Source organism: Cherax quadricarinatus, chromosome 57 (assembly GCF_038502225.1).
Source record: "Cherax quadricarinatus isolate ZL_2023a chromosome 57, ASM3850222v1, whole genome shotgun sequence".
Taxonomy (NCBI): Eukaryota; Metazoa; Arthropoda; class Malacostraca; order Decapoda; family Parastacidae; genus Cherax; species Cherax quadricarinatus.
The window spans coordinates 3,570,386-3,596,911 of NC_091348.1; the positions used below are offsets into that span (position 1 = coordinate 3,570,386).

Genomic DNA, 26,526 nt, shown 5'->3' on the forward strand with positions numbered 1-26,526 from the left:
TTAATAATAATACATGTTATTAATAATAACATGTACTATTATTATTTGTAACATATATGTTATTAAATACCACTGCCTCAACCACTGAATTATTGTGAAATGTTTGGAAGAGCAGGGAGACTAATGTTCACTCCAGCATAAACAAAGTCACACTGACGATGTGTCAACCACTCCCTCGTATTTTTGTACAATTTCCTTCTTCAATTATATCGTATTTATTATTATTATTATTATTATTATTATTGTTATTATTATTAGAATAGCAGAAATGTTCGATTCTTTGCAGTGTTCAAGAGTAAACACATGATGTCACCGTCTAATACCTTTCCTAATAGCCGTTCCAATATGCAGTCATGGATGAGTTTACATTATTTATTCTGTAGTTTAATAGCAAATAATGAACAAACAAAACACTCACCACACTGAGTGGTGGGAGGGCTGGCTGCCAGTTGTGGGGGTCGGAGGGAGGGTAGTAGGGACTCGCAGTGGTGGAGTCTGTGTTATTTAATAACATACATGTTGTTAACATACATGTTATTAAATAACATACGTTATTAAAGCATAACATGTATATATTTAGTACAATTTACGACGTTTTCATGTATTTTATGATTATTCATGGTTCAACAAGTTAAGGAAGCAGTATTGTAATATATTTCCCTACAATATATTGGAGCACCAAACATTCACGGTTTTTCAACATTCGCGAGGCTCTTGATCCCCTAACCCTCGCGAATGTTGAGGGAGACCTGTACGACCGAAACAGTCAAAGAGTTAAAAATGCAGTATTAGAATGTGGGGTAGAAGCTTGTGGCTATAGGAGGATGGGCAAAAGAAGAAAGAGGAATGATTGGTGGAATGATGAAGTAAAGAGTGTGATAAAAGAGGAGAAGGTAGCCTATGAGATGTTTTTAGAAAGCAGAAGTGTTGTAAGAAGAGCAGAATATATGGAGAGTAAAAGAAAGGTGAAGAGTGTGGTGAGAGAGTGCAAAAGGAGAGCAGATAGAGTGGGAGAGGCACTGTCAAGGAATTTTGCTAAAAATAAGAAAAAAATTTAGAGTGAGATAAACAAGTTAAGAAAGCCTTGGGAACGAATGAATTTGTCAGTTAAAAACAGTAGGGGAGTTAGTAGATGGGGAGTTGGAGATATTGGGTAGATGGCGAGAATATTTTGAAGAACTTTTAAATGTCAATGAAGAAAGGGAGGCAGTAATTTCATGCTCTGGTCAGGGAGGTATAACATCTTTTAGGAGTGAAGAAGAGCAGGATATGAGTGTGGGGGAGGTGCGTGAGGCATTACGTAGAATGAAAGGAGGTAAAGCAGCTGGAACTGATGGAATCATGATGGAAATGTTAAAAGCAGGGGGGGATATTGTGTTGGAGTGGTTGGTATTTTTGTTTAATAAATGTATGAAAGAGGGGAAGGTACCTAGAGATTGGCAGAGAGCATGTATAAAATGTATAAAATGCCGGAAGCAAGGGGCTAGTAGCCCCTTCTCCTGTATAAATTACTAAATTTAAAAAGAGAAACTTTTGATTTTTTTTTTGGGGCCACCCTGCCTTTGTGAGATACGGCTGGTTTGTTGAAAGAAGAAGAATTGTATGAAAGAGGGGAAGGTACCTAGAGATTGGCAGAGAGCATGTATACAGTGGACCCCCGCATACCGTTGGCATCACATAATGATTAATCCGCATACCGCTTGCTTTAATCGCAAAAATTTTGCCTCGCATACCACTCAAAAACCCGCTCACCGCTGTTCGTCCAAGACGCGTCCAATGTGCGCCTTAGCCAGCCTCACATGTTCCGCCAGTGGCATTGTTTACCAGCCAGCCTCCGCGGTAGCATCCAAGCATACAATCGTAACATTTCATATTATTACAGTGTTTTTGGCGATTTTATCTGGAAAATAAGTGACCATGGGCCCCAAGAAAGCTTCTAGTGCCAACCCTACAGCAATAAGGGTGAGAATTACTATAGAGATGAAGAAAAAGATCATTGATAAGTATGAAAGTGGAGTGCGTGTCTCCGAGCTGGCCAGGTTGTATAATGAACCCCAATCAACCATCGCTACTATTGGTGGTACAGCTGCTGCTGCTGCTGCACTGTCAGCTGCTGCTGCTGCTGTAGCATCGTCTGCTGCTGCTGTAGCATCGTCTGCTGCTGCTGTAGCATCGTCTGCTGCTGCTGTAGCACTGTCAGCTGCTGCTGCTGCTGTAGCATCGTCTGCTGCTGCTGTAGCATCGTCTGCTGCTGCTGTAGCACTGTTGTTGGTGTGGCTTATTGAGAATATACCAAGAAACAATTAACCCCAGAGGATTTTCCACCCAGGATAACCCAAAAAAGTCAGTGTCATCGAAGACTGTCTAACTTATTTCCATTGGGGTCCTTAATCTTGTCTCCCAGGATGCAACCCACACCAGTCGACTAACACCCAGGTGAACAGGGAAAAATGCCTGGAACTAGTGCTCATATTGGTGAATTTAAAGCCAGCAAAGGTTGGTTTGAGAGATTTAAGAATCGTAGTGACATACACAGTGTGATAAGGCCTGTTCTGGAAGAAAATGCCAAACAGGACCTACAGTACTCAGGAGGAAAAGGCACTCCCAGGACACAGTGTCTCATCAGTCATTGCTGCATCTTCAATAAAGGTAAGTGTCATTTATTCTTCATTTAGTAGACTAGTACATGCACAATATATACTGTGCATGTACTACTCTACTATTGTGCATGTATCCTTCTCTTTGTGTGTAGGAAAATTTATATTTCATGTGGTAAAATTTTTTTTTTCATACTTTTGGGTGTCTTGCACGGATTAATTTGATTTCCATTATTTCTTATGGGGAAAATTCATTCGCATACCGATTATTTCGCATACCAATGAGCCCTCTTGCACGGATTAAAATCGGTATGCGGGGGTCCACTGTAGTTCCTTAATATAAAGAGAAGGGGGACAAAAGAGATTGTAATAATTATAGGGGAATAAGTAGTAGGGGAATAGGTAGTAGGTTGGTAGACAGCAACCATCCAGGGGGGTACTACTGTCCTGCCAAGTGAGTGTGAAATGAAAGCCTGTAATTGTTTTACATGATGGTAGGATTGCTGGTGTCTTTTGTCTGTCTCATACATATGCAAGATTTCAGATACGTCTTGCCACTTCTACTTACACTTAGGTCACACTACACATACATGTACATGTTTATTTATACACACTCATCTGAGTTTTTCTTTGATTTTATCTTAATAGTTCTTGGTCTTATTACTTTTCCTTTTATATCCATGGGGAAGTGGAATAAGAATCTTTCCTCCTTAGGCCATGCATGTTGTAAAAGTCAACTAAAGCGCTGGGAACAATGGGCTAGTAACACATTTTCCTGTAATAATTACTAAAAAGAATAAGAAGAAGAAAATTGTCAAAGTGGGAAGTCTGAATGTGTGTGGATGTTGTGCAAATGATAAGAAAGAAATGATTGTGGATGTTATGAATGAGAAGAAGCTGGATGTCCTGGCTTTAAGTGAAACAAAGTTCAAGGGGGTGGGAGAGTTTCAGTGGAGAGGAATAAATGGGATTAGGTCAGGGGTTTCAAATAGACTTAGAGCTGAAGAAGGAGTAGCAATAATGTTGAAGGATAAGTTATGGCAGGAAAAGAGGGACTATAAATGTATTAATTCAAGGATTATGTGGAGTAAAATAAAGGTTGGATGTGAAAAGTGGGTTATAGTAAGCATGTATGCACCTGGAGAAGAGAGAAGTGTAGAGGAGAGAGAGAGATTTTGGGAAATGTTGAGTGAATGCGTGGGGAGTTTTGAACCAAGTGTGAGAGTAATGGTGGTTGGGGATTTCAATGCTAAAGTAGGCAAAAATGTTGTGGAGGGAGTAGTAGGTAAATTTGGGGTGCCAGGGGTAAACGAAAATGGGGAACCTTTAATTGAGCTATGTGTAGAAGGAGGTTTGGTAATAAGTAATACATATTTTATGAAGAGGAAGATAAATAAATATGCAAGGTATGATATAGCACGTAATGAAAGTAGTTTGTTTGATTATGTATTGGTGGATAAAAGGTTGATGGGTAGGCTCCAGGATGTACACATTCATAGAGGGGCAACTGATATATCGGGTCATTATTTAGTTGTAGCTACAGTTAGAGTAAGAGGTAGATGGTAAAAGAGGAAAATGGCAACAACAAGCAAGAGGGAGGTTAAAGTGTATAAACTAAGGTAGGAAGATGTTCGGGTGAGATATAAGCAACTATTGGCAGAAAGGTGTGTGGGTGCAAGTATGAGTAGTGGGGGGGTTGAAGAGGATTGGAATAGTTTTAAAAATGCAGTATTAGAATGTGGGGCAGAAGTTTGTGGTTGTAGGCGGGTGGCTGCTGGAGGAAAGAGGAGTAGTTGGTGGAATGATGAAGTAAAGGGTGTGATAAAAGATAAAAAGTTAGCTTATGAGAGGTTTTACAAAGCAGAAGTATTATAAGAAGAGTAGAGTATATGGAAAGTAAAAGAAGGGTGAAGAGAGTGGTGAGAGAGTGCAAAAGGAGAGCAGATGATAGAGTGGGAGAGGCATTGTCAAGGAATTTTAATGAAAAGAAAAAATTTTGGAGTGAGTTAAACAAGTTAAGAAAGCCTAGAGAATGAATGGATTTGTCAGTTAAAAACAGAGTAGGGGAGTTAGTAGATGGGGAGATGGAGGTTTTGGGTAGATGGCAAGAATATTTTGAGGAACTTTTAAATGTTGATGAAGAAAGAAAAGCGTTAATTTCATGCACTGGCCAGGGAGGTATACCATCTTTTAGGAGTGAAGAAGAACAGGATGTGAATGTGGGGGAGGTGCTTGAGGCATTACGTAGAATGAAAGGGGGTAAAGCAGCTGGAACTGACAGGATTTTGACGGAAATGTTAAAAGCAGGGGGGGATATTGTGTTGGAGTGGTTGGTATTTTTGTTTAATAAATGTATGAAAGGGGGGAAGGTACCTAGGGATTGGCAGAGAGCATGTATAGTCCCTTTATATAAAGGGAAGTGGGACAAAAGAGATTGTAAAAATTATAGAGGAATAAGTTTACTGAGTATACCAGGAAAAGTGTACGGTAGGGTTATAATTGAAAGAATTAGAGGTACAACAGAATGTAGGATTGCGGATGAGCAAGGAGGTTTCAGAGTAGGTAGAGGATATGTAGATCAAGTGTTTACATTTAAGCATATATGTGAACAGTATTTAGATAAAGGTTGGAAAGTTTTTATTGCATTTATGGATTTAGAAAAGGCATATGATAGAGTGGATAAGGAAGCAATGTGGCAGATGTTGCAAGTATATGGAATAGGTGGTAAGTTACTAAATGCTGTAAAGAGTTTTTATGAGGATAGTGAGGCTCAGGTTAGGGTGTGTAGAAGAGAGGGAGACTCCTCTCCGGTAAAAGTAGGTCTTAGACAGGGATGTGTAATGTCACTATGGTTGTTTAATATATTTATAGATGGGGTTGTAAAAGAAGTAAATGCTAGAGTTTTCATGAGAGGGGTGGGATTAAATTATGGGGACTTAAATAGAAAATGGGAATTGACACAGTTCCTTTTTGCTGATGATACTGTGCTTATGGGAGATTCTAAAGAAAAATTGCGAAGGTTAGTGGATGAGTTTGGGAGTGTGTGTAAAGGTAGAAAGTTGAAAGTGAACATAGAAAAGAGTAAGGTGATGAGGGTATCAAATGATTTAGATGAAGAAAAATTGGATATTAAATTGGGGAGGAGGAGTATGGAAGAAGTGAATGTTTTCAGATACTTGGGAGTTGATGTGTCGGCGGATGGGTTTATGAAGGATAAGGTTAATCATAGAATTGATGAGGGAAAAAAGGTGAGTGGTGCGTTGAGGTATATGTGGAGACAAAAAACGTTATCTATGGAGGCAAAGAAGGGAATGTATGAATGTTCAACTGCATCTGACACTTCTTCATTCGCAACAACCTTTTCAAATCATCCTGGAGCTTCCTTGGTATCTTTTTCTGAATTTATTAGCTTATTTTTGTTGTCAAGAAATGTGTTGCTATTTGTTCCCTAATATATATTTTGCATGTGAAGTGTTAATAAAAGTGCCCAAAACTGATTCTTGTTGGATTCCATTTTAAATTATCTCTAGTCACAATTCACTACTTGTGCAGATATAATCAAGCATTTGTTGCTTGAGAGGCCTCTGATTTAGTGAAGAATGTCATCCTAGCAGTACAAAGTTACATTCTGCATTATTCTCAGTTCACACACACCAGATACATGAACTAATGTAATTGTATTTCCTATTACAATGTTTATTTCCTTTGTATTTTATAATTTCTTTTACAGTGCCAGGCATACTTAATAGAGCACTATCGTCCCAAGAATATCTCTTGCTGTAGAGAGTATGACAGATGTAATGAGGGTCTCTTACCACAGCTCTCCCCCCAGAAACCATCTGTTGCACCACCAAGAGATTTCTCAGAGAGCCTTGTATTAGTCACTTTGCCATTGGCCATTGTTGCTTTTCTGGCACTGATTCTGACTTTCTGGTTCAGGTGAGTTACTTGCTTCTTTTAACAAATATTATCTTCATACTTGTTTTGTTTTTAGTAACAAAATAAAATTCTGCAAAAGTTAGTAGACGGCAGCCATTCTGGGCGGTAATGAGTGTGAAATTGAAGGCAGTTAAATGTGCATGTTGGTGGCAGAATTGCCAACAAAGTATTAGTACAATGATAGGCACAAAAGAAAGCCACTTATTATGCAGTTCATTTTGGGTGACTAATCATAAGCTTACATGCTACTTACCCCTTTGACTGTTTTGGTCGTATATTGTTACAAAAAACGCGATTCTAAAAGCTTAGAGATCTCCAGTGAATACTAGAAAGGACTGCCCTTCTAGCATCCAGCCTGTTACTGGGTTTTCGTAACAATTAGTCAGTATCCTTGTCCAATTATCCATTAAAATTCAGTATTATTCAATAGTGCTTCAGGATTACAACTGGTAGGCTACTAACTAGAGAAATTAAAATTTAATAAATTTATTAATCATTAAGTTGTCTAGAGGTATATTATCAAATTAAATTAATCACAGCAATCAAAATAAAATCAATCTCTTGAGTTCAATATTATTGTGCTGAAAGCACATATCACATTTATAATTCTTAAGTACTGTCTGGTACATTAACATTTAATAAGATATTACAAATATGTACAAGTAAGTGTGTATGTGTGTAAGTGCTCTAAGTAGTTCGCTATGTCTCACGACTCGACTAGACTTAAACAAGTGACTGACAAAGTCCTCTAATAAACTAACTTCTTGACCGACTGGCAACCAGAACAGTCTGCTTGAACAATGAAAAGAATGCTAAGCCCAATAGCCATATAACAAGCGACTGTGACACAATCAGGATCAAGGAGATAATATAACGACACTAAGTAGGGACCATCAGCAGATCTTCCACAAAAGTTACAAAACTCCCATACTACTGAATCTAAGTTCAGCATAGGAAAAACCCGACTGTGACAATACACAGAAACCAGTACAAAATTAGGTCAGAAGCTATAGCTAAGGACCTGAGATGTTCAGAGTGTCTAAGCGACACACAACCTCAGTACAACATCGAAAATCACGAAGTCTATACAATGTTCTGTGAACAGAGTTCTACAGAACTAACAAGAATAATGAGACAGACAATCTGTCCAACCACCAAGCGAGTCTAGAGCAGACTGAATACTTCAGACGAGGTGAGGACACCCCCCCCTCGATCACGTGATAGCCCCGTGGACAGCACAGCTCAGAAGCCAGCAGTATAACGAGCGACAAGCGATAATTACAGTAGTTTGACAATCAAGACTTGAACTGAGCACATACAGTGGACCCCCAGTTAATGAACTTTTTTCATTCCAGTAGTATGTTCAGGTGCCAGTACTGACCGAATTTTTTCCCATAAGGAATATTGTGAAGTAGATTAGTCCATTTCAGACCCCCAAACATACACGTACAAACGCACTTACATAAATACACTTACATAATTGGTCGCATATGGAGGTGATCGTTAAGCGGGGGTCCACTGTATTATGTACATCCTAACAACATAAGTCAAATAAGAATATAACAGTCAAATAATAATATAAAGTCATACATTTACGATTTAGCTATTATCGCAAATATAAGCAATATAAAATTAAATGAAAAGGTAATATACATTATATATATACATAATAATCATTGTAACCCATTCAGGGGTTGCAACACCCCCACCCCCCCAACACGACAGACGGTCGCACTAGGAGTTGCATTAAGGTCTTTCACATTATTTCTGATTACTCATATCAATACAATTTAATATAAACATTAATCAAAGTCTCTCTTGTGCCAAGCACCGCTACAATTTCACAGCGTCCGTCACTAGGATATGCCCCTAGTACTAGGGCAGTACACAGTGTCGTATCTCTGCATACTCGTGGTTATATACATCAGTGTAGAGACAGGATAGCGCTGACAAGGAGGGCACGTTGAGGCTCGATCATAGTAGAGGAGACTGCATTCCACTCTTAAGTAGTGGTTGTGGAATGCGAGGCAGTATGAACATCTGAGTATGAAACAGCTTAAGGTGTGTAGTGAGGGGGGAAGTCTGCGACAGGACAGTGTTGCGTCAAGCAGTACATCACCCGCACCACACTACCCACTCAACACTCAGCTTGTCTCCTCCTCACACAACAATACTGTGAATACATAAATATAATAATTAGACATAACATTAGTCAACAAGTCGGCCGTCTCCCACCGAGGCAGGGTGACCCAAAAAAGAAAGAAAATCCCCAAAAAGAAAACACTCTCATCATCATTCAACACTCTCACCACACTCGCACACTATCACTGCTTTCGCAGAGGCGCTCAGAACACAACAGTCCAGAAGCATAAACATACAAAGATACACAACATATCCCTCCAAACTGCCAATATCCCAAACCCCTCCTTTAAAGTGCAGGCATTGTACTTCCCATTTCCAGGACTCAAGTCCGACTATATGAAAATAACCGGTTTCCCTGAATCCCTTCACTAAATATTACCCTGCTCACACTCCAACAGATCGTCAGGTCCCAAGTACCATTCGTCTCCATTCACTCCTATCTAACACGCTCACGCACGCTTGCTGGAAGTCCAAGCCCCTTACCCACAAAACCTCCTTTACCCCCTCTCTCCAACCCTTTCGAGGACGACCCCTACCCCGCCTTCCTTCCCCTATAGATTTATATGCTTTCCATGTCATTCTACTGTGATCCATTCTCTCTAAATGACCAAACCACCTCAACAACCCCTCTTCTGCCCTCTGACTAATACTTTTATTAACTCCACACCTTCTCCTAATTTCCACACTCCGAATTTTCTGCATAATATTTACACCACACATTGCCCTTAAACAGGACATCTCCGCTGCCTCCAACCGTCTCCTCGCTGCTGCATTTACCACCCAAGCTTCACACCCATATAAGAGTGTTGGTACTACTATACTTTCATACATTCCCTTCTTTGCCTCCATAGATAACGTTTTTTGACTCCACATATACCTCAACGCACCACTCACCTTTTTTCCCTCATCAATTCTATGATTAACCTCATCCTTCATAAATCCATCCGCCGACACGTCAACTCCCAAGTATCTGAAAACATTCACTTCTTCCATACTCCTCCTCCCCAATTTGATATCCAATTTTTCTTTATCTAAATCATTTGACACCCTCATCACCTTACTCTTTTCTATGTTCACTTTCAACTTTCTACCTTTACACACATTCCCAAACTCATCCACTAACCTTTGCAATTTTTCTTTAGAATCTCCCATAAGCACAGTATCATCAGCAAAAAGTAACTGTGTCAATTCCCATTTTGAATTTGATTCCCCATAATTTAATCCCACCCCTCTCCCAAACACCCTAGCATTTACTTCCTTTACAACCCCATCTATAAATATATTAAACAACCATGGTGACATTACACATCCCTGTCTAAGACCTACTTTTACCGGGAAGTAGTCTCCCTCTCTTCTACACACCCTAACCTGAGCCTCACTATCCTCATAAAAACTCTTTACAGCATTTAATAACTTACCACCTATTCCATATACTTGCAACATCTGCCACATTGCTCCTCTATCCACTCTATCATATGCCTTTTCTAAATCCATAAATGCAATAAAAACTTCCCTATCTTTATCTAAATACTGTTCACATATATGCTTCAATGTAAACACCTGATCTACACATCCCCTACCCACTCTAAAACCTCCTTGCTCATCCGCAATCCTACATTCTGTCTTACCTCTAATTCTTTCAATTATAACCCTACCGTACACTTTTCCTGGTATACTCAGTAAGCTTATTCCTCTATAATTTTTACAGTCTCTTTTGTCCCCTTTCCCTTTATATAAAGGGACTATACATGCTCTCTGCCAATCCCTAGGTACCTTCCCCTCTTTCATACATTTATTAAACAAAAGTACCAACCACTCCAACACTATATCCCCCCCTGCTTTTAACATTTCTGTCATGATCCCATCAGTTCCAGCTGCTTTACCCCCTTTCATTTTACGTAATGCCTCACGTACCTCCCCCACACTTACATTCTGCTCTTCTTCACTCCTAAAAGATGGTATACCTCCCTGACCAGTGCATGAAATTACTGCCTCTGTTTCTTCCTTAACATTTAAAAGTTCCTCAAAATATTCTCGCCATCTACCCAATACCTCCATCTCCCCATCTACTAACTCCCCTACTCTGTTTTTAACTGACAAATCCATATTTTCCCTAGGCTTTCTTAACTTGTTTAACTCACTCCAAAATTTTTTCTTATTTTCATTAAAATTTCTTGACAGTGCCTCTCCCACTCTATCATCTGCTCTCCTTTTGCACTCTCTCACCACTCTCTTTACCTTTCTTTTACTCTCCATATACTCTGCTCTTCTTATAACACTTCTGCTTTGTAAAAACCTCTCATAAGCTACCTTTTTCTCTTTTATCACACCCTTTACTTCATCATTCCACCAATCACTCCTCTTTCCTCCTGCCCCCACCCTCCTATAACCACAAACTTCTGCCCCACATTCTAATACTGCATTTTTAAAACTATTCCAACCCTCTTCAACCCCCCCACTACTCATCTTTGCACTAGCCCACCTTTCTGCCAATAGTCGCTTATATCTCACCCGAACTTCCTCCTCCCTTAGTTTATACACTTTCACTTCCCTCTTACTTGTTGTTGCCACCTTCCTCTTTTCCCATCTACCTCTTACTCTAACTGTAGCTACAACTAAATAATGATCCGATATATCAGTTGCCCCTCTATAAACATGTACATCCTGGAGCCTACCCATCAACCTTTTATCCACCAATACATAATCTAATAAACTACTTTCATTACGTGCTACATCATACCTTGTATATTTATTTATCCTCTTTTTCATAAAATATGTATTACTTATTACCAAATTTCTTTCTACACATAGCTCAATTAAAGGCTCCCCATTTACATTTACCCCTGGCACCCCAAATTTACCTACTACTCCCTCCATAACATTTTTACCCACTTTAGCATTAAAATCCCCAACCACCATTACTCTCACACTTGATTCAAAACTCCCCACGCATTCACTCAACATTTCCCAAAATCTCTCTCTCTCCTCTACACTTCTCTCTTCTCCAGGTGCATACACGCTTATTATAACCCACTTTTCACATCCAATCTTTATTTTACTCCACATAATCCTTGAATTAATACATTTATAGTCCCTCTTTTCCTGCCATAGCTTATCCTTCAACATTATTGCTACTCCTTCTTTAGCTCTAACTCTATTTGAAACCCCTGACCTAATCCCATTTATTCCTCTCCACTGAAACTCTCCCACCCCCTTCAGCTTTGTTTCACTTAAAGCCAGGACATCCAGCTTCTTCTCATTCATAACATCCACAATCATCTCTTTCTTATCATCTGCACAACATCCACGCACATTCAGACTTCCCACTTTGACAATTTTCTTCTTCTTATTCTTTTTAGTAATCTTTACAGGAAAAGGGGTTACTAGCCCATTGTTCCCGGCATTTTAGTTGACTTTTACAACACGCATGGCTTACGGAGGAAAGATTCTTATTCCACTTCCCCATGGATATAAAAGGAAAATTAATAAGACCAAGAACTATTAAGATAAAATCAAAGAAAACTCAGATGAGTGTGTATAAATAAATGTGTACATGTATGTGTAGTGTGACCTAAGTGTAAGTAGAAGTAGCAAGACATGCCTGTAATCTTGCATATTTATGAGACAGACAAAAGACATCAGCAATCCTACCATCATGTAAAACAATCACAGGCTTCGTTTTACACTCACTTGGCAGGACGGTAGTACCTCCCTGGGTGGTTGCTGTCTACCAACCTACTACCTATAGTATATATAGTATATATAGTATATATATAGTATATATATAGTATATATATAGTATATATAGTTAATATGGGCTGGAGGGATTAAGTTACTTTACTGAATTTGACATAGCAAGTAACAAAAGGAATTTGGGCATAAAATTACGTTAATTTAATGTAACTGATAATTATTAAGGACGAGACAAGCGTCAGCAATTACATTACAATGACCACTTATGTGTTTTATACTAATAGAATAAGGTTGGATTCTGAGGGCCCACCTCATGATCCTAGTATTTTTACTCTTCATAGTATTTATATAAGTGAGTGGATTGTGGTCAGAAAAAACGTTAATTTTAAATGGGGAAGTGCCCAAATACACGTCAAAATGTTCCAAGGACACCACAAGAGCTAGAGCCTCTTTCTCAATAGTGGCATAATTTTTCTGGTGTCGTTTAAGCTTAGATGAATAGTAACATATAGGATGGAGAATATCAGTGGATGTTGACTGTTGGAGCAGCACAGCGCCCACTGCATAACCACTCGCATCTATATGTAAAAAGAAGGGAAGATTGAAATTAGGACTCTTCAACACAGGAGCAGAGGATAGCAAGCGCTTCAACCTTTTGAACGAGTCTGAACAATCTCTAGTTCAGGTGAACTGAACTTTGCTACTAGTAAGCTCAGTGAGAGGAGCTGCAATCTGAGAAAAGTTTGGACAGAACCTGCGATAATATCCTGCCATACCCAGGAATCTCTGTACTCCTTTCCTATCCTGTGGCACTGGAAATTCAGAAATTGCATGAACCTTAGCCTCAATAGGAGCAACCTCACCTTGGCCGATACAAAAGCCTAGATAGATAATCTTGGCTTGACCAAAACTACATTTAGCTAAGTTAACAGTGAAGTTGTAGTGCGCCAGTCTCTCAAACAATGCTCTGAGACGCGTCAAGTGCTGTTCCCACTCGTCACTGTACACCACTAAGTCGTCAAGGTAGGCTTCTACTCCTCCTAAGTTGTGGGTCAACTCGTTCATTATACGTTGGAATGAAGAAGCCGCGTTACATAGGCCGAAGGGGGGTGACGAGGTAGTTAAACAATCCATCTTGAACAGTAAAAGCAGATATTTCTTGAGCACGTTCAGTAAGCGGGACTTGATAATAGCCTCGTAAGAGATCTAAACGGCTGACAAACTGGGCTCCTGACACACGATCAATAAGGTCGTCAATGCGAGGTAGAGGATAACCATCAGGCAAGGTGACAGAGTTCACTTTCCTGTAATCAGTGCACATCCTGAAACTACCGTCAGGTTTAGGCACTAAAATACAGGGAGATGCCCATGGACTTTTACTGCGTTCAATAAGTCCGTGAGATAACAGAAAATCAACCTCTTCTCTCAATGCTTTATGCTTTGTTGGACTCATTCTATATGGTGATTGCTTAATGGGTGATGCTCCCTGTACATCAACGTCATGTACACCCAGAGTACAACGTTTAGGAACATCACCGAACAATTCAGGGAAATTCAAAATCATGTTTTTAATATCACCAGCTTTATCAATCCCAAGGTTACTAAGAAAATCGTCTAGTGACTGTAGAGTCACAGAATGTTCTAAACGCACCTCTATACCTCTAGAGATGTCAGGTAGACTGACGTTTTCTTCCTCTGTCCTAGGAAGAATAGAAGTAGTAGGTAGAGGACTAGCGTAGTATGCCTTGAGCTGGTTAACATGGTACACATGATTAGATTTCTTTTTCCCAGGCGTACGTACCAAATAATTTACGTCGCTAAGCTTTTTCACTACTTCCAGGGGACCATCATACCTGGCTTGTAGAGCATGACCTGGTACTAATTTCCGAGCCATCACCTTATCTCCTGCTTTAAAAGAACGAGAGACAGCACGTTTGTCATAATGTTGCTTCGTTCTAGCTTGGGCTGAAACTAGGTTTTTCGAAGCTAGCTCTCTAGCGGCTGTCAAGTGTTGCTGCATTAATGAAGGTGAAGTACTCAATGATCGATTTGATTTTCCTGTCCACACGTCTTTTAACACTGCGAGAGGAACACGCACTTGGTGTCCGAATATTAATTCATACGGACTAAATCCGAGACTTTCTTGTTCACTTTCTCTCATAGCGAACAGAAGAAAAGGTATACCCTCATCCCAGTCTCTAGAAAAATGCTCACAATAAGCTCTCTTCATAGACTTCAATGTCTGATGAAATCTCTCTAGAGCACCTTGTGACTGTGGATGATAACTGGTTGAAAGTACAGACTTTATTCCTAGGTGGGATAATGCTTCTCGAAAGATCTTAGAAGTGAAATTAGATCCCTGATCTGATTGTATCTCTAGTGGCAATCCAACCTGGGAGAAAAATTTCATCAGCGCTCTCACAATAGCACGAGCATTAATTTTTCTCATAGGAATAGCTTCGGGATAGCGTGTTGCAGCGTCCATAATAGTAAATAAGTATTGGTTTCCTAGTTTGGTTCTAGGCAAAGGACCAACACAATCAATAATAAGACGTGAGAATGGTTCACCATGCACGGTGATAGGAATGAGAGGCGCAGGTGGAGGTGTGTGCGCTGGCTTGCCTGTCACTTGACACACGTGGCAACGTCGCACATGATCAGCTACTGTTTCCTTCATCTTTGGCCAAGTAAAATGTTTTGCCAGTTTACCGAGTGTCTTCTTGACACCCAAATGTCCTCCTATGGGACTATTGTGAGCAAAATCAATGGCTTGTTCACGAAATGTAACTGGTAACACTACGAAATGCTTGACTGTGGTGGAAACACTATCAGCTGACAACTTACATGTATTTTTCTCCATCAGTACACCGTTACTATAATAGTAACAATTATCGAGATCCTTTGCTTCACTCTCAGTAACTGCTATATCTCTCAGTCTTTTCAGTGACTGATCAACAAACTGATCCTTGATTAAATCATCATGAGTTAGGAATTTAACGTCAGTTGTGTCCTGACTAGGTTGATGACCGGGGGGAGTCAGTGTTAATGATCCTGGGCGCAGAGCGTCACTAAACAACATATTCAAGCCCAAATCATTGTCATCCACTAACTCAACAGGAGACAAGGATGGTTGTTGAATCTTTGACATAGCTCTAGTAATTGCGCTGAGAGGAAATAAAATAGGTTTCTCTCTACAAGCTTCAATGGCATAATTATCATCAGTGTTGTTATCAATCACAAGTGGTTCTTTACATATACCAGCATGAAGGATATCGTTCCCTATCAACAAGTCCACTGACCTGATGGGAAATACACCACTGGATATACCCACTGAAATATAACCAGTATAATAGCTTGTTTCAATATAAACTTTGTGCAGAGGCACTTTTATAACAGCCCCTCCATAGGCTTCTAACAATACATCTATCTTGCAATAGGTATCGTCAGTTATGGGCAGTACATCTTCTCTTAATAACATGAGATAACTGCCAGTGTCTCTGAAAGAAATTATCTCAGATGTGATTCGTCAAATCCTACTTTATCTCTCGAAAAGTAAGGACTCATCGCTGAACGAATCTTTTCGTCAGATACACTTTCTGACGCTAGTCATCAATCCTGAGTAACATTATCTAAAACAGTAGGATCAGGGGAATTGCTAGGATTTTGGTGCCTTTGTTGCTCAGAAGAGGATACGACTTGTGTGGGGGTGCCAGCCGCACGACTGCTTCTCGTATCTCTTTCTAACTTACAGCAATACTCTCTAGCATGTCCTTTTCTGTTACAATAGGTACATTTAACTTTCTTCTTCTCGATATCAGATTTCTGTCTAGCCACAGAGACAGATTCAGGATTGTGAGTTTTCCTGGTAAAGGTACGAGAAGTTACAGTAGCAGGTACATCAGGCCGGCAATGAGCAGCTGATTTAGGTTGCCAACTTCTAGGACAATCTTTAGTTACCTTGTTTCTTTGTGTTTTAGTACGTACAAGTTTGTGAGAAATCTCGTAATTGTCTGCTAATGCTGCAGTTTCCAGAATATCTGAGGTAGTATGATCGATCAGATATTCTTGTATGTCAGCAGGCATACAGTTGTTAAATTCTTCGTGTAGTAACAACTGAACAAGGCTGTCGTAGTTGTTACACTTGGCAGCTCTACACCACCTCTGAAATGCAACTTTTTTCTCACGAGCAAACTCTACACAAGTTTGATCTTGTCGTCGTTGTAACGTACGAAATGCTCTTTGATAACTTACAGGTAACAAGTTATACGTCTCTAGAATTGTTTGTTTGACAGCGTCATAACTAATGTACTTGGTAAATGGCAAAGCTGCAGTACAGGTTTGAGCTCTTCCCGTCAAAGCAGTATGCAACAATGTTGCCCAGTGCTTACGTGGCCAATTCATAGCACGTGCCTGGTTCTCAAACACATCAAAATATGTGTCTAAGTCACTTTCAAAAAACTTAGGAACCATGGATGCAGCTTTCTGCACATTAAATGTGTCCTGTGATCTATCAGTCTGTTGTCTTAACAGACGAACATTTTCTCTCTGGAAATCTTCTTCGTTCAATTTCCTCTGTGCCTCTATTTGTGCAGTCTGCAACATAAGGAGGCGTTCAAACCTCTCAAACTGTTCCTGAGAGATAGGACCAGTTGGTAATGGAGGAGTAGGGAAATTAACATGGTCTGGACGGTCCTTTGGTCGGGCACCTCGTCCAGCCGTCCCTAGAGAGTCTAGATCTGGTCTAGGATAAGTAGATACAGGTGTAGCATACACAGTACTAGCGTGAGGCTTAGTCATACCAGCTATACTCTGTACTAATGTGTCAGTGAGGGAAGGCGTGAGCGAGAACTGAGCTACACTAGGCTCGGACACTAGGCTCACTTCTGCCTTAGTTGCTCTTTCTTCAACTTCAAATAGAGCCATACTTCCTAATTGTGACACTAGGCTTTCAGAATCTGAATCATAATCAGACATCTCTGTATAAGCAGGAAACAATATATCTTTAATTAACGCTCTGACAGTTTCTGCGGTGTAATTCCTGTTATACGTCACACCGAGATACTTGGCTACTTGCCAACACGTCTGAAGTTTTAATGTACTTAACTCAGACAAAGTCAGAGTATCAATTAACTGTTTCACTTTGGCATACATCACGAAAATAATTGTACTACGAGAGAGTGATTATGGGAAACTATAATCCTAATAGGAATTTTAGTGTTAGTTGTCATAGAGTTAGAACTCATAAACAGTATTTCCATCTCCTTTGATCAAGAGACTCAGTCAAGTACATACATCCACCTGGTATGTTGTACAAGACTAAACTCAAAGTCTTCAGATTAGGAAAGTACTCAAAGTGTTTGATCATAGAAGTACTAGTATGTCAAACTGGACAATTTCTCCAACACCTTGGATCAAGAGCATCCCAGACAGCCCCCCATTTTTTACAAAAAACGCGATTCTAAAAGCTTAGAGATCTCCAGTGAATACTAGAAAGGACTGCCCTTCTAGCATCCAGCCTGTTACTGGGTTTTCGTAACAATTAGTCAGTATCCTTGTCCAGTTATCCATTAAAATTCAGTATTATTCAATTTTGCTTCAGGATTACAACTGGTAGGCTACTAACTAGAGAAATTAAAATTTAATAAATTTATTAATCATTAAGTTGTCTAGAGGTATATTATCAAATTAAATTAATCACAGCAATCAAAATAAAATCAATCTCTCGAGTTCAATATTATTGTGCTGAAAGCACATACCACATTTATAATTCTTAAGTACCGTCTGGTACATTAACATTTAATAAGATATTACAAATATGTACAAGTAAGTGTGTATGTGTGTAAGTGCTCTAAGTAGTTCGCTATGTCTCACGACTCGACTAGACTTAAACAAGTGACTGACAAAGTCCTCTAATAAACTAACTTCTTGACCGACTGGCAACCAGAACAGTCTGCTTGAACAATGAAAAGAATGCTAAGCTCAATAGCCATATAACAAGCGACTGTGACACAATCAGGATCAAGGAGATAATATAACGACACTAAGTAGGGACCATCAGCAGATCCTCCACAAAAGTTACAAAACTCCCATACTACTGAATCTAAGTTCAGCATAGGAAAAACCCGACTGTGACAATACACAGAAACCAGTACAAAATTAGGTCAGAAGCTATAGCTAAGGACCTGAGATGTTCAGAGTGTCTAAGCGACACACAACCTCAGTACAACATCGAAAATCACGAAGTCTATACAATGTTCTGTGAACAGAGTTCTACAGAACTAACAAGAATAATGAGACAGACAATCTGTCCAACCACCAAGCGAGTCTAGAGCAGACTGAATACTTCAGACGAGGTGAGGACACCCCCCCCCTCGATCACGTGATAGCCCCGTGGACAGCACAGCTCAGAAGCCGGCAGTATAACGAGCGACAAGCGATAATTACAGTAGTTTGACAATCAAGACTTGAACTGAGCACATATTATGTACATCCTAACAACATAAGTCAAATAAGAATATAACAGTCAAATAATAATATAAAGTCATACATTTACGATTTAGCTATTATCGCAAATATATGCAATATAAAATTAAATGAAAAGGTAATATACATTATATATATACATAATAATCATTGTAACCCATTCAGGGGTTGCAACATATATATATACGTCTTACAAGCCACCGTTTTCAACATATATGTATACTCATAAATTCTAGCGGCTTCAAATCAAGCAGGAGAAAACTGGTAGGCCCACATGTGAGAGAATGGGTCTGTGTGGTCAATGTGCACCATATAAAAAAAATCCTGCAGCACGCAGTGCATAATGAGGAAAAAAAATCTGAGTTTTTTTTAATTAAAATGCTGACTTTGTGGTCTATTTTCGTATAGTATTTATGGTTGTATTCTTGTTTTCTTGGTCTCATTTGATAGAATGGAAAACATAATATAGAAATAGAGGTGATTTTGATTGGTTTTACTATGAAAAGAACCTTGAAATGGAGCTCAAAGTAGGGGAAATATTTGATTTTTGTCGATGTTCAAAAGTAAACAAATGATGTCATTTTCCAATAAATGTCCAACTAGCCATTCTAATATGCAGTCATGAATGGGTTGACATTATTTATACAATTATTACAATATTGCAGAAGTCTGCATAACAGTAAATCTTCTATTTTTGTTTGAATAAAAATTCAAAATAGAAAGCAAAAGTAATATCAGAGGGGCCTGGAGATGTGACTGATAAACAAAGGAAATGTTATTTTAGAGTCAGGAATGTCTGCATTGTTCATTCTGGACCCTATTTTGAAATTGTCATATTTTTTTAATTTTCGTGAAATTGGCCAAATTGCAAATTTCTCACCACATTATTGAATATTTGAAATTGGTAAATGGGCAGTTTCTTGTACTCAATCGATAGAAAAAATGGAGTTCTAAAGAAATGGCTATGAGTTTGGTCGACTGGAACAATGGAATTAGCTGAAAGTGGGCAAAATCGCCGATTCATAAATAACGCCGTGGTCGCTGACTTTGCGAGAGGGTAATTCCGTCAGTTTTCCATCAAATTTCGTTCTTTTGGTGTCATAACAATCAGGAAAAGATTCTCTATCATTTCATAAGAATTTTTTTTTTTTTTTTTTTTTTGAAATTTTGCGACACCAGGAGACACCTCAGGATTTGGGGTTGCAACAGTCAAAGGGTTAATAACTAAACGTAGACTATTATGTCAGATTTCTTGTGCAACCCCAAATCCTGAGGTGTCTCCTGGTGTCGCAAAATATTTGAAAAAAAAAAAAATTCTTATAAAATGAGAGAATCTTTTCTCGATGGTAATGACACCAAAATTACAAAATTTGATGGAAAACATACAGAATTACGCTCTTGCGAAGTTAGCAACCTCAGCGATATTTACGAATTGACAATTTTGCCCACTTTAAGCACTATTTTCAGCTAATTACATTGTTCCAGTTGGCCAAACTCACAGCTATTTCGTTAGAACCCCATTTGTTCTATCAATTGAGTACAAGAAACTATCCATTTACCAATTTCAACTTCCCAATAAAGTGGTCAGAAATTGGCAATTTGGCCAATTTCACGCAAATTAAAAAATATGCCAGTTTCAAAATAGGGTCCAGACTGAACAATGCAGACATTCCTGCCTCTAAAATAACATTTTCTTTGTTCATCAGTCATGTCTCCAGGCCCCTCTGATATTACTCATGCTTTCTATTTTGAATTTTTATTCAAACAAAAAAATAGGATATTTGCTGTTATGCAGACTTCTGAAATATTGTAATAATTGTATAAATAATGTCAACCCATTCATGACTGCATATTAGAATGGCTAGTTGGACATTTATTGGACAATGACATCATTTGTTTTCTCTTGAACATCGGTAAAAATCAAACATTTCCCCTACTTTGAGCTCCATTTCAAGGCCCTTTTATTTATTTATTTATTTATTTTATGTCTTTGCAAACAGTACATGGGGATTTTGTATTTACAATAGTGGGTTGCAATGCAAGGAGAGGCTCTTATTATGCCTAGGCATTATGGGCCAACTTAACATTATTGTCTTACAGACTACTTAACACTAAGGATTATATCATAGTTGCACAGTAGGATAGTAGAACAGTTGATTATTAATTATAAGTGAATCAAAATTTGTATAAGACAAAAGATATTTTCATCTATTCAAAAATGCTTTTTGTGAAATCAATGATTCAATTATATTCCTGTCAACAATGGATAGAAGGTTCAAAGTGATTGTTGAAGTTATGATGTGGGAGAACATAAGTGAGTATGTGTGTACTAGGGTGTATGTGTAGTCTAGGGTGATTAAGTGGCTTTTGAGAAGAGTCCTAAATTGATTTTCAGACCGGATTACTTTAATATCTTCTGGTAAAACCAATTAAAATCACCTCTATTTCTTTAATATGTTTTCCATTCTATCAAAGCTGGTAAGCCCACATGTGGGCTTACTAGCTTTCTCCTGCTTGATTTGAAGCCACTAGAATTTTTGAATATATGTACCTCAAACACATTGGCTCGTAAGATGTATATATACGACCGTAACAGTCACTTAGGTCACACTACACATACATGTACACATTTATTTATACACACTCATCTGAGTTTTCTTTGATTTTATCTTATTAGTTCTTGGTCTTATTAATTTTCCTTTTATATCCATGGGGAAGTGGAATAAGAATCTTTCCTCCGTAAGCCATGCGTGTTGTAAAAGTCAACTAAAATGCCGGGAACAATGGGCTAGTAACCCCTTTTCCTGTAAAGATTACTAAAAAGAATAAGAAGAAGAAAATTGTCAAAGTGGGAAGTCTGAATGTGCGTGGATGTTGTGCAGATGATAAGAAAGAGATGATTGTGGATGTTATGAATGAGAAAAAGCTGGATGTCCTGGCTTTAAGTGAAACAAAGCTGAAGGGGGTGGGAGAGTTTCAGTGGAGAGGAATAAATGGGATTAGGTCAGGGGTTTCAAATAGAGTTAGAGCTAAAGAAGGAGTAGCAATAATGTTGAAGGATAAGCTATGGCAGGAAAAGAGGGACTATAAATGTATTAATTCAAGGATTATGTGGAGCAAAATAAAGATTGGATGTGAAAAGTGGGTTATAATAAGCGTGTATGCACCTGGAGAAGAGAGAAGTGTAGAGGAGAGAGAGAGATTTTGGGAAATGTTGAGTGAATGCGTGGGGAGTTTTGAATCAAGTGTGAGAGTAATGGTGGTTGGGGATTTTAATGCTAAAGTGGGTAAAAATGTTATGGAGGGAGTAGTAGGTAAATTTGGGGTGCCAGGGGTAAATGTAAATGGGGAGCCTTTAATTGAGCTATGTGTAGAAAGAAATTTGGTAATAAGTAATACATATTTTATGAAAAAGAGGATAAATAAATATACAAGGTATGATGTAGCACGTAATGAAAGTAGTTTATTAGATTATGTATTGGTGGATAAAAGGTTGATGGGTAGGCTCCAGGATGTACATGTTTATAGAGGGGCAACTGATATATCGGATCATTATTTAGTTGTAGCTACAGTTAGAGAAAGAGGTAGATGGGAAAAGAGGAAGGTGGCAACAACAAGTAAGAGGGAGGTGAAAGTGTATAAACTAAGGGAGGAGGAAGTTCGGGTGAGATATAAGCGACTATTGGCAGAAAGGTGGGCTAGTGCAAAGATGAGTAGTGGGGGGGTTGAAGAGGGTTGGAATAGTTTTAAAAATGCAGTATTAGAATGTGGGGCAGAAGTTTGTGGTTATAGGAGGGTGGGGGCAGGAGGAAAGAGGAGTGATTGGTGGAATGATGAAGTAAAGGGTGTGATAAAAGAGAAAAAGGTAGCTTATGAGAGGTTTTTACAAAGCAGAAGTGTTATAAGAAGAGCAGAGTATATGGAGAGTAAAAGAAAGGTAAAGAGAGTGGTGAGAGAGTGCAAAAGGAGAGCAGATGATAGAGTGGGAGAGGCACTGTCAAGAAATTTTAATGAAAATAAGAAAAAATTTTGGAGCGAGTTAAACAAGTTAAGAAAGCCTAGGGAAAATATGGATTTGTCAGTTAAAAACAGAGTAGGGGAGTTAGTAGATGGGGAGATGGAGGTATTGGGTAGATGGCGAGAATATTTTGAGGAACTTTTAAATGTTAAGGAAGAAACAGAGGCAGTAATTTCATGCACTGGTCAGGGAGGTATACCATCTTTTAGGAGTGAAGAAGAGCAGAATGTAAGTGTGGGGGAGGTACGTGAGGCATTACGTAAAATGAAAGGGGGTAAAGCAGCTGGAACTGATGGGATCATGACAGAAATGTTAAAAGCAGGGGGGGATATAGTGTTGGAGTGGTTGGTACTTTTGTTTAATAAATGTATGAAAGAGGGGAAGGTACCTAGGGATTGGCAGAGAGCATGTATAGTCCCTTTATATAAAGGGAAAGGGGACAAAAGAGACTGTAAAAATTACAGAGGAATAAGCTTACTGAGTATACCAGGAAAAGTGTACGGTAGGGTTATAATTGAAAGAATTAGAGGTAAGACAGAATGTAGGATTGCGGATGAGCAAGGAGGTTTTAGAGTGGGTAGGGGATGTGTAGATCAGGTGTTTACATTGAAGCATATATGTGAACAGTATTTAGATAAAGATAGGGAGGTTTTTATTGCATTTATGGATTTAGAAAAGGCATATGATAGAGTGGATAGAGGAGCAATGTGGCAGATGTTGCAAGTATATGGAATAGGTGGTAAGTTATTAAATGCTGTAAAGAGTTTTTATGAGGATAGTGAGGCTCAGGTTAGGGTGTGTAGAAGAGAGGGAGACTACTTCCCGGTAAAAGTAGGTCTTAGACAGGGATGTGTAATGTCACCATGGTTGTTTAATATATTTATAGATGGGGTTGTAAAGGAAGTAAATGCTAGGGTGTTTGGGAGAGGGGTGGGATTAAATTATGGGGAATCAAATTCAAAATGGGAATTGACACAGTTACTTTTTGCTGATGATACTGTGCTTATGGGAGATTCTAAAGAAAAATTGCAAAGGTTAGTGGATGAGTTTGGGAATGTGTGTAAAGGTAGAAAGTTGAAAGTGAACATAGAAAAGAGTAAGGTGATGAGGGTGTCAAATGATTTAGATAAAGAAAAATTGGATATCAAATTGGGGAGGAGGAGTATGGAAGAAGTGAATGTTTTCAGATACTTGGGAGTTGACGTGTCGGCGGATGGATTTATGAAGGATGAGGTTAATCATAGAATTGATGAGGGAAAAAAGGTGAGTGGTGCGTTGAGGTATATGTGGAGTCGAAAAACGTTATCTATGGAGGCAAAGAAGGGAATGTATGAAAGTATAGTAGTACCAACACTCTTATATGGGTGTGAAGCTTGGGTGGTAAATGCAGCAGCAAGGAGACGGTTGGAGGCAGCGGAGATGTCCTGTCTAAGGGCAATGTGTGGTGTAAATATTATGCAAAAAATTCGGAGTGTGGAAATTAGGAGAAGGTGTGGAGTTAATAAAAGTATTAGTCAGAGGGCAGAAGAGGGGTTGTTGAGGTGGTTTGGTCATTTAGAGAGAATGGATCACAGTAGAATGACATGGAAAGCATATAAATCTATAGGGGAAGGAAGGCGGGGTAGGGGTCGTCCTCGAAAGGGTTGGAGAGAGGGGGTAAAGGAGGTTTTGTGGGTAAGGGGCTTGGATTTCCAGCAAGCGTGCGTGAGCGTGTTAGATAGGAGTGAATGGAGACGAATGGTACTTGGGACCTGACGATCTGTTGGAGTGTGAGCAGGGTAATATTTAGTGAAGGGATTCAGGGAAACCGGTTATTTTCATATAGTCGGACTTGAGTCCTGGAAATGGGAAGTACAATGCCTGCACTTTAAAGGAGGGGTTTGGGATATTGGCAGTTTGGAGGGATATGTTGTGTATCTTTATATGTGTATGCTTCTAGACTGTTGTATTCTGAGCACCTCTGCAAAAACAGTGATAATGTGCGAGTGTGGTGAAAGTGTTGAATGATGATGAAAGTATTTTCTTTTTGGGGATTTTCTTTCTTTTTTGGGTCACCCTGCCTCGGTGGGAGACGGCCGACTTGTTGAAAAAAAAAAAAAAAAAAAAAAAAAAACAGTCAAAGGGTTAATTACATTCATAGGTACAATAAGAAAGGTAGCTAATGACAGATGGTTAATTACAAAATAATTACATACTGTTTAAACTGGTTCAATGATCTTCAGTTCTGTGGAGTGATTGAATGAAGATGGTGAAGATTCAGCACATTACTTATACAGCCTCTCCTCACTTAACGACGGACTCTGGGGCCTAAGGCGGCGGCGGTAAACGAATTCGTCGCTAATAAAGGAATTACCCCTTACTGATGCTTCAAAAGTGTCCCCACCCAAAATTAAAACATTCAATTTTATGTTTACTGGGAAATTCCTTTAAAGCACTCCAGAGCGATTATTATTATTATTATTATTATTATTATTATAATTATAACCATCGACATACATTGTTCACAAATTTTAATAATTTCTTAAGCTGTCACGATACACTGAGAATGTAAACACACACATGAACACACTAGCTAACTCCTTTACTGTGAGCTTCTTTTGTACCTTTTCCATTTTCCTCTTGTTTTTCCTCTATCTTCTACTATGGGATGCACAATAAAGTACAAATTCATAGACAAAATATGTAATCTTGGAGATTGCTTGATGCTGAGACATATCACTAACCCCTTGACAACGAACTTCTTTTGTACTTCCATTTTCCTCTTGTTTTTCCTCTTCCAAGAGGAAAAACAACAGGAAACTTGTACAAATATGTAGTCTTGGAGACTGTGAAAGCTAGTGTACTGAGTGGCTGTAAGGAGATTAACCCTTTCAGGGTCCAGAGGCCAAATTTCAAAGTGCGCACCAGTGTCCAAGAATTTTCAAAAAATAATTTTGTTATTTTTTCTTATGAAATGGTAAAGAATCTTTTTCTGAAGGTAATAAAACAAAAGTATGAAATTCGATGGAAAATTGACGAAATTATGCTCTCGCGAATTTTGATGTGTTAGCGATATTTACGCATCGGCGATTTTGCCGATTTTGACTCCCATTTTAGGCCAATTACCTTTTTCCAGTTGACCAAATTCTTAGCTATTTCACTAGTATTACTTTTATTCTATCAATTGAGCACAAGAAATCGCCAACTCAACTGTTTCAACTACAAAATAAAGTGATTGGAAATTGGTAATTTGGCCAATTTAGGGCAAAGTTCAAAATATTCCAATTTCAAAATAGGGTCCAGAATAAACAATGCAGGCATTCTTGGCACTAAACTAACATTTCCTTTGTTTATTAGTTATGTTTTCAGGCTTAACAAATGAATTCCATTTTGATTTTTAATTTGCATAATGAATTTTTATTCAAACTAAAAAATAGAAGATTTACTATCATGCAGTATTGTAATAATTGTATAAATAATATCACCACATTTGTGAACTTACGTTAGACACACCAGCTGGCGTGTATTAGACATGTGAGGTCATTTGTTTCTTCTTGAACATCGGCAAAAATTTAACATTTCTGCTACTTTGAGCTTAGTTTCAAGCCATTTTCAGTACTAAAACCAATCAAAAATCATCTCTATTTCTGTAATATATCTTCCATTCTATCAAAT

General features: G+C 38.7%; 1 protein-coding gene across 1 annotated transcript in view; it reads left to right on the forward strand.

The window, feature by feature from the left end:
• Positions 1–26,526, forward strand: part of tkv (serine/threonine receptor kinase thickveins) — a 377,353-nt gene that overhangs the window by 180,053 nt on the left and 170,774 nt on the right. The window contains exon 3 of the mRNA XM_070097287.1: positions 6,328–6,536. Coding sequence (XP_069953388.1) covers positions 6,328–6,536 — 209 coding nt within the window. The remainder of the gene's footprint in view (positions 1–6,327; positions 6,537–26,526) is intronic.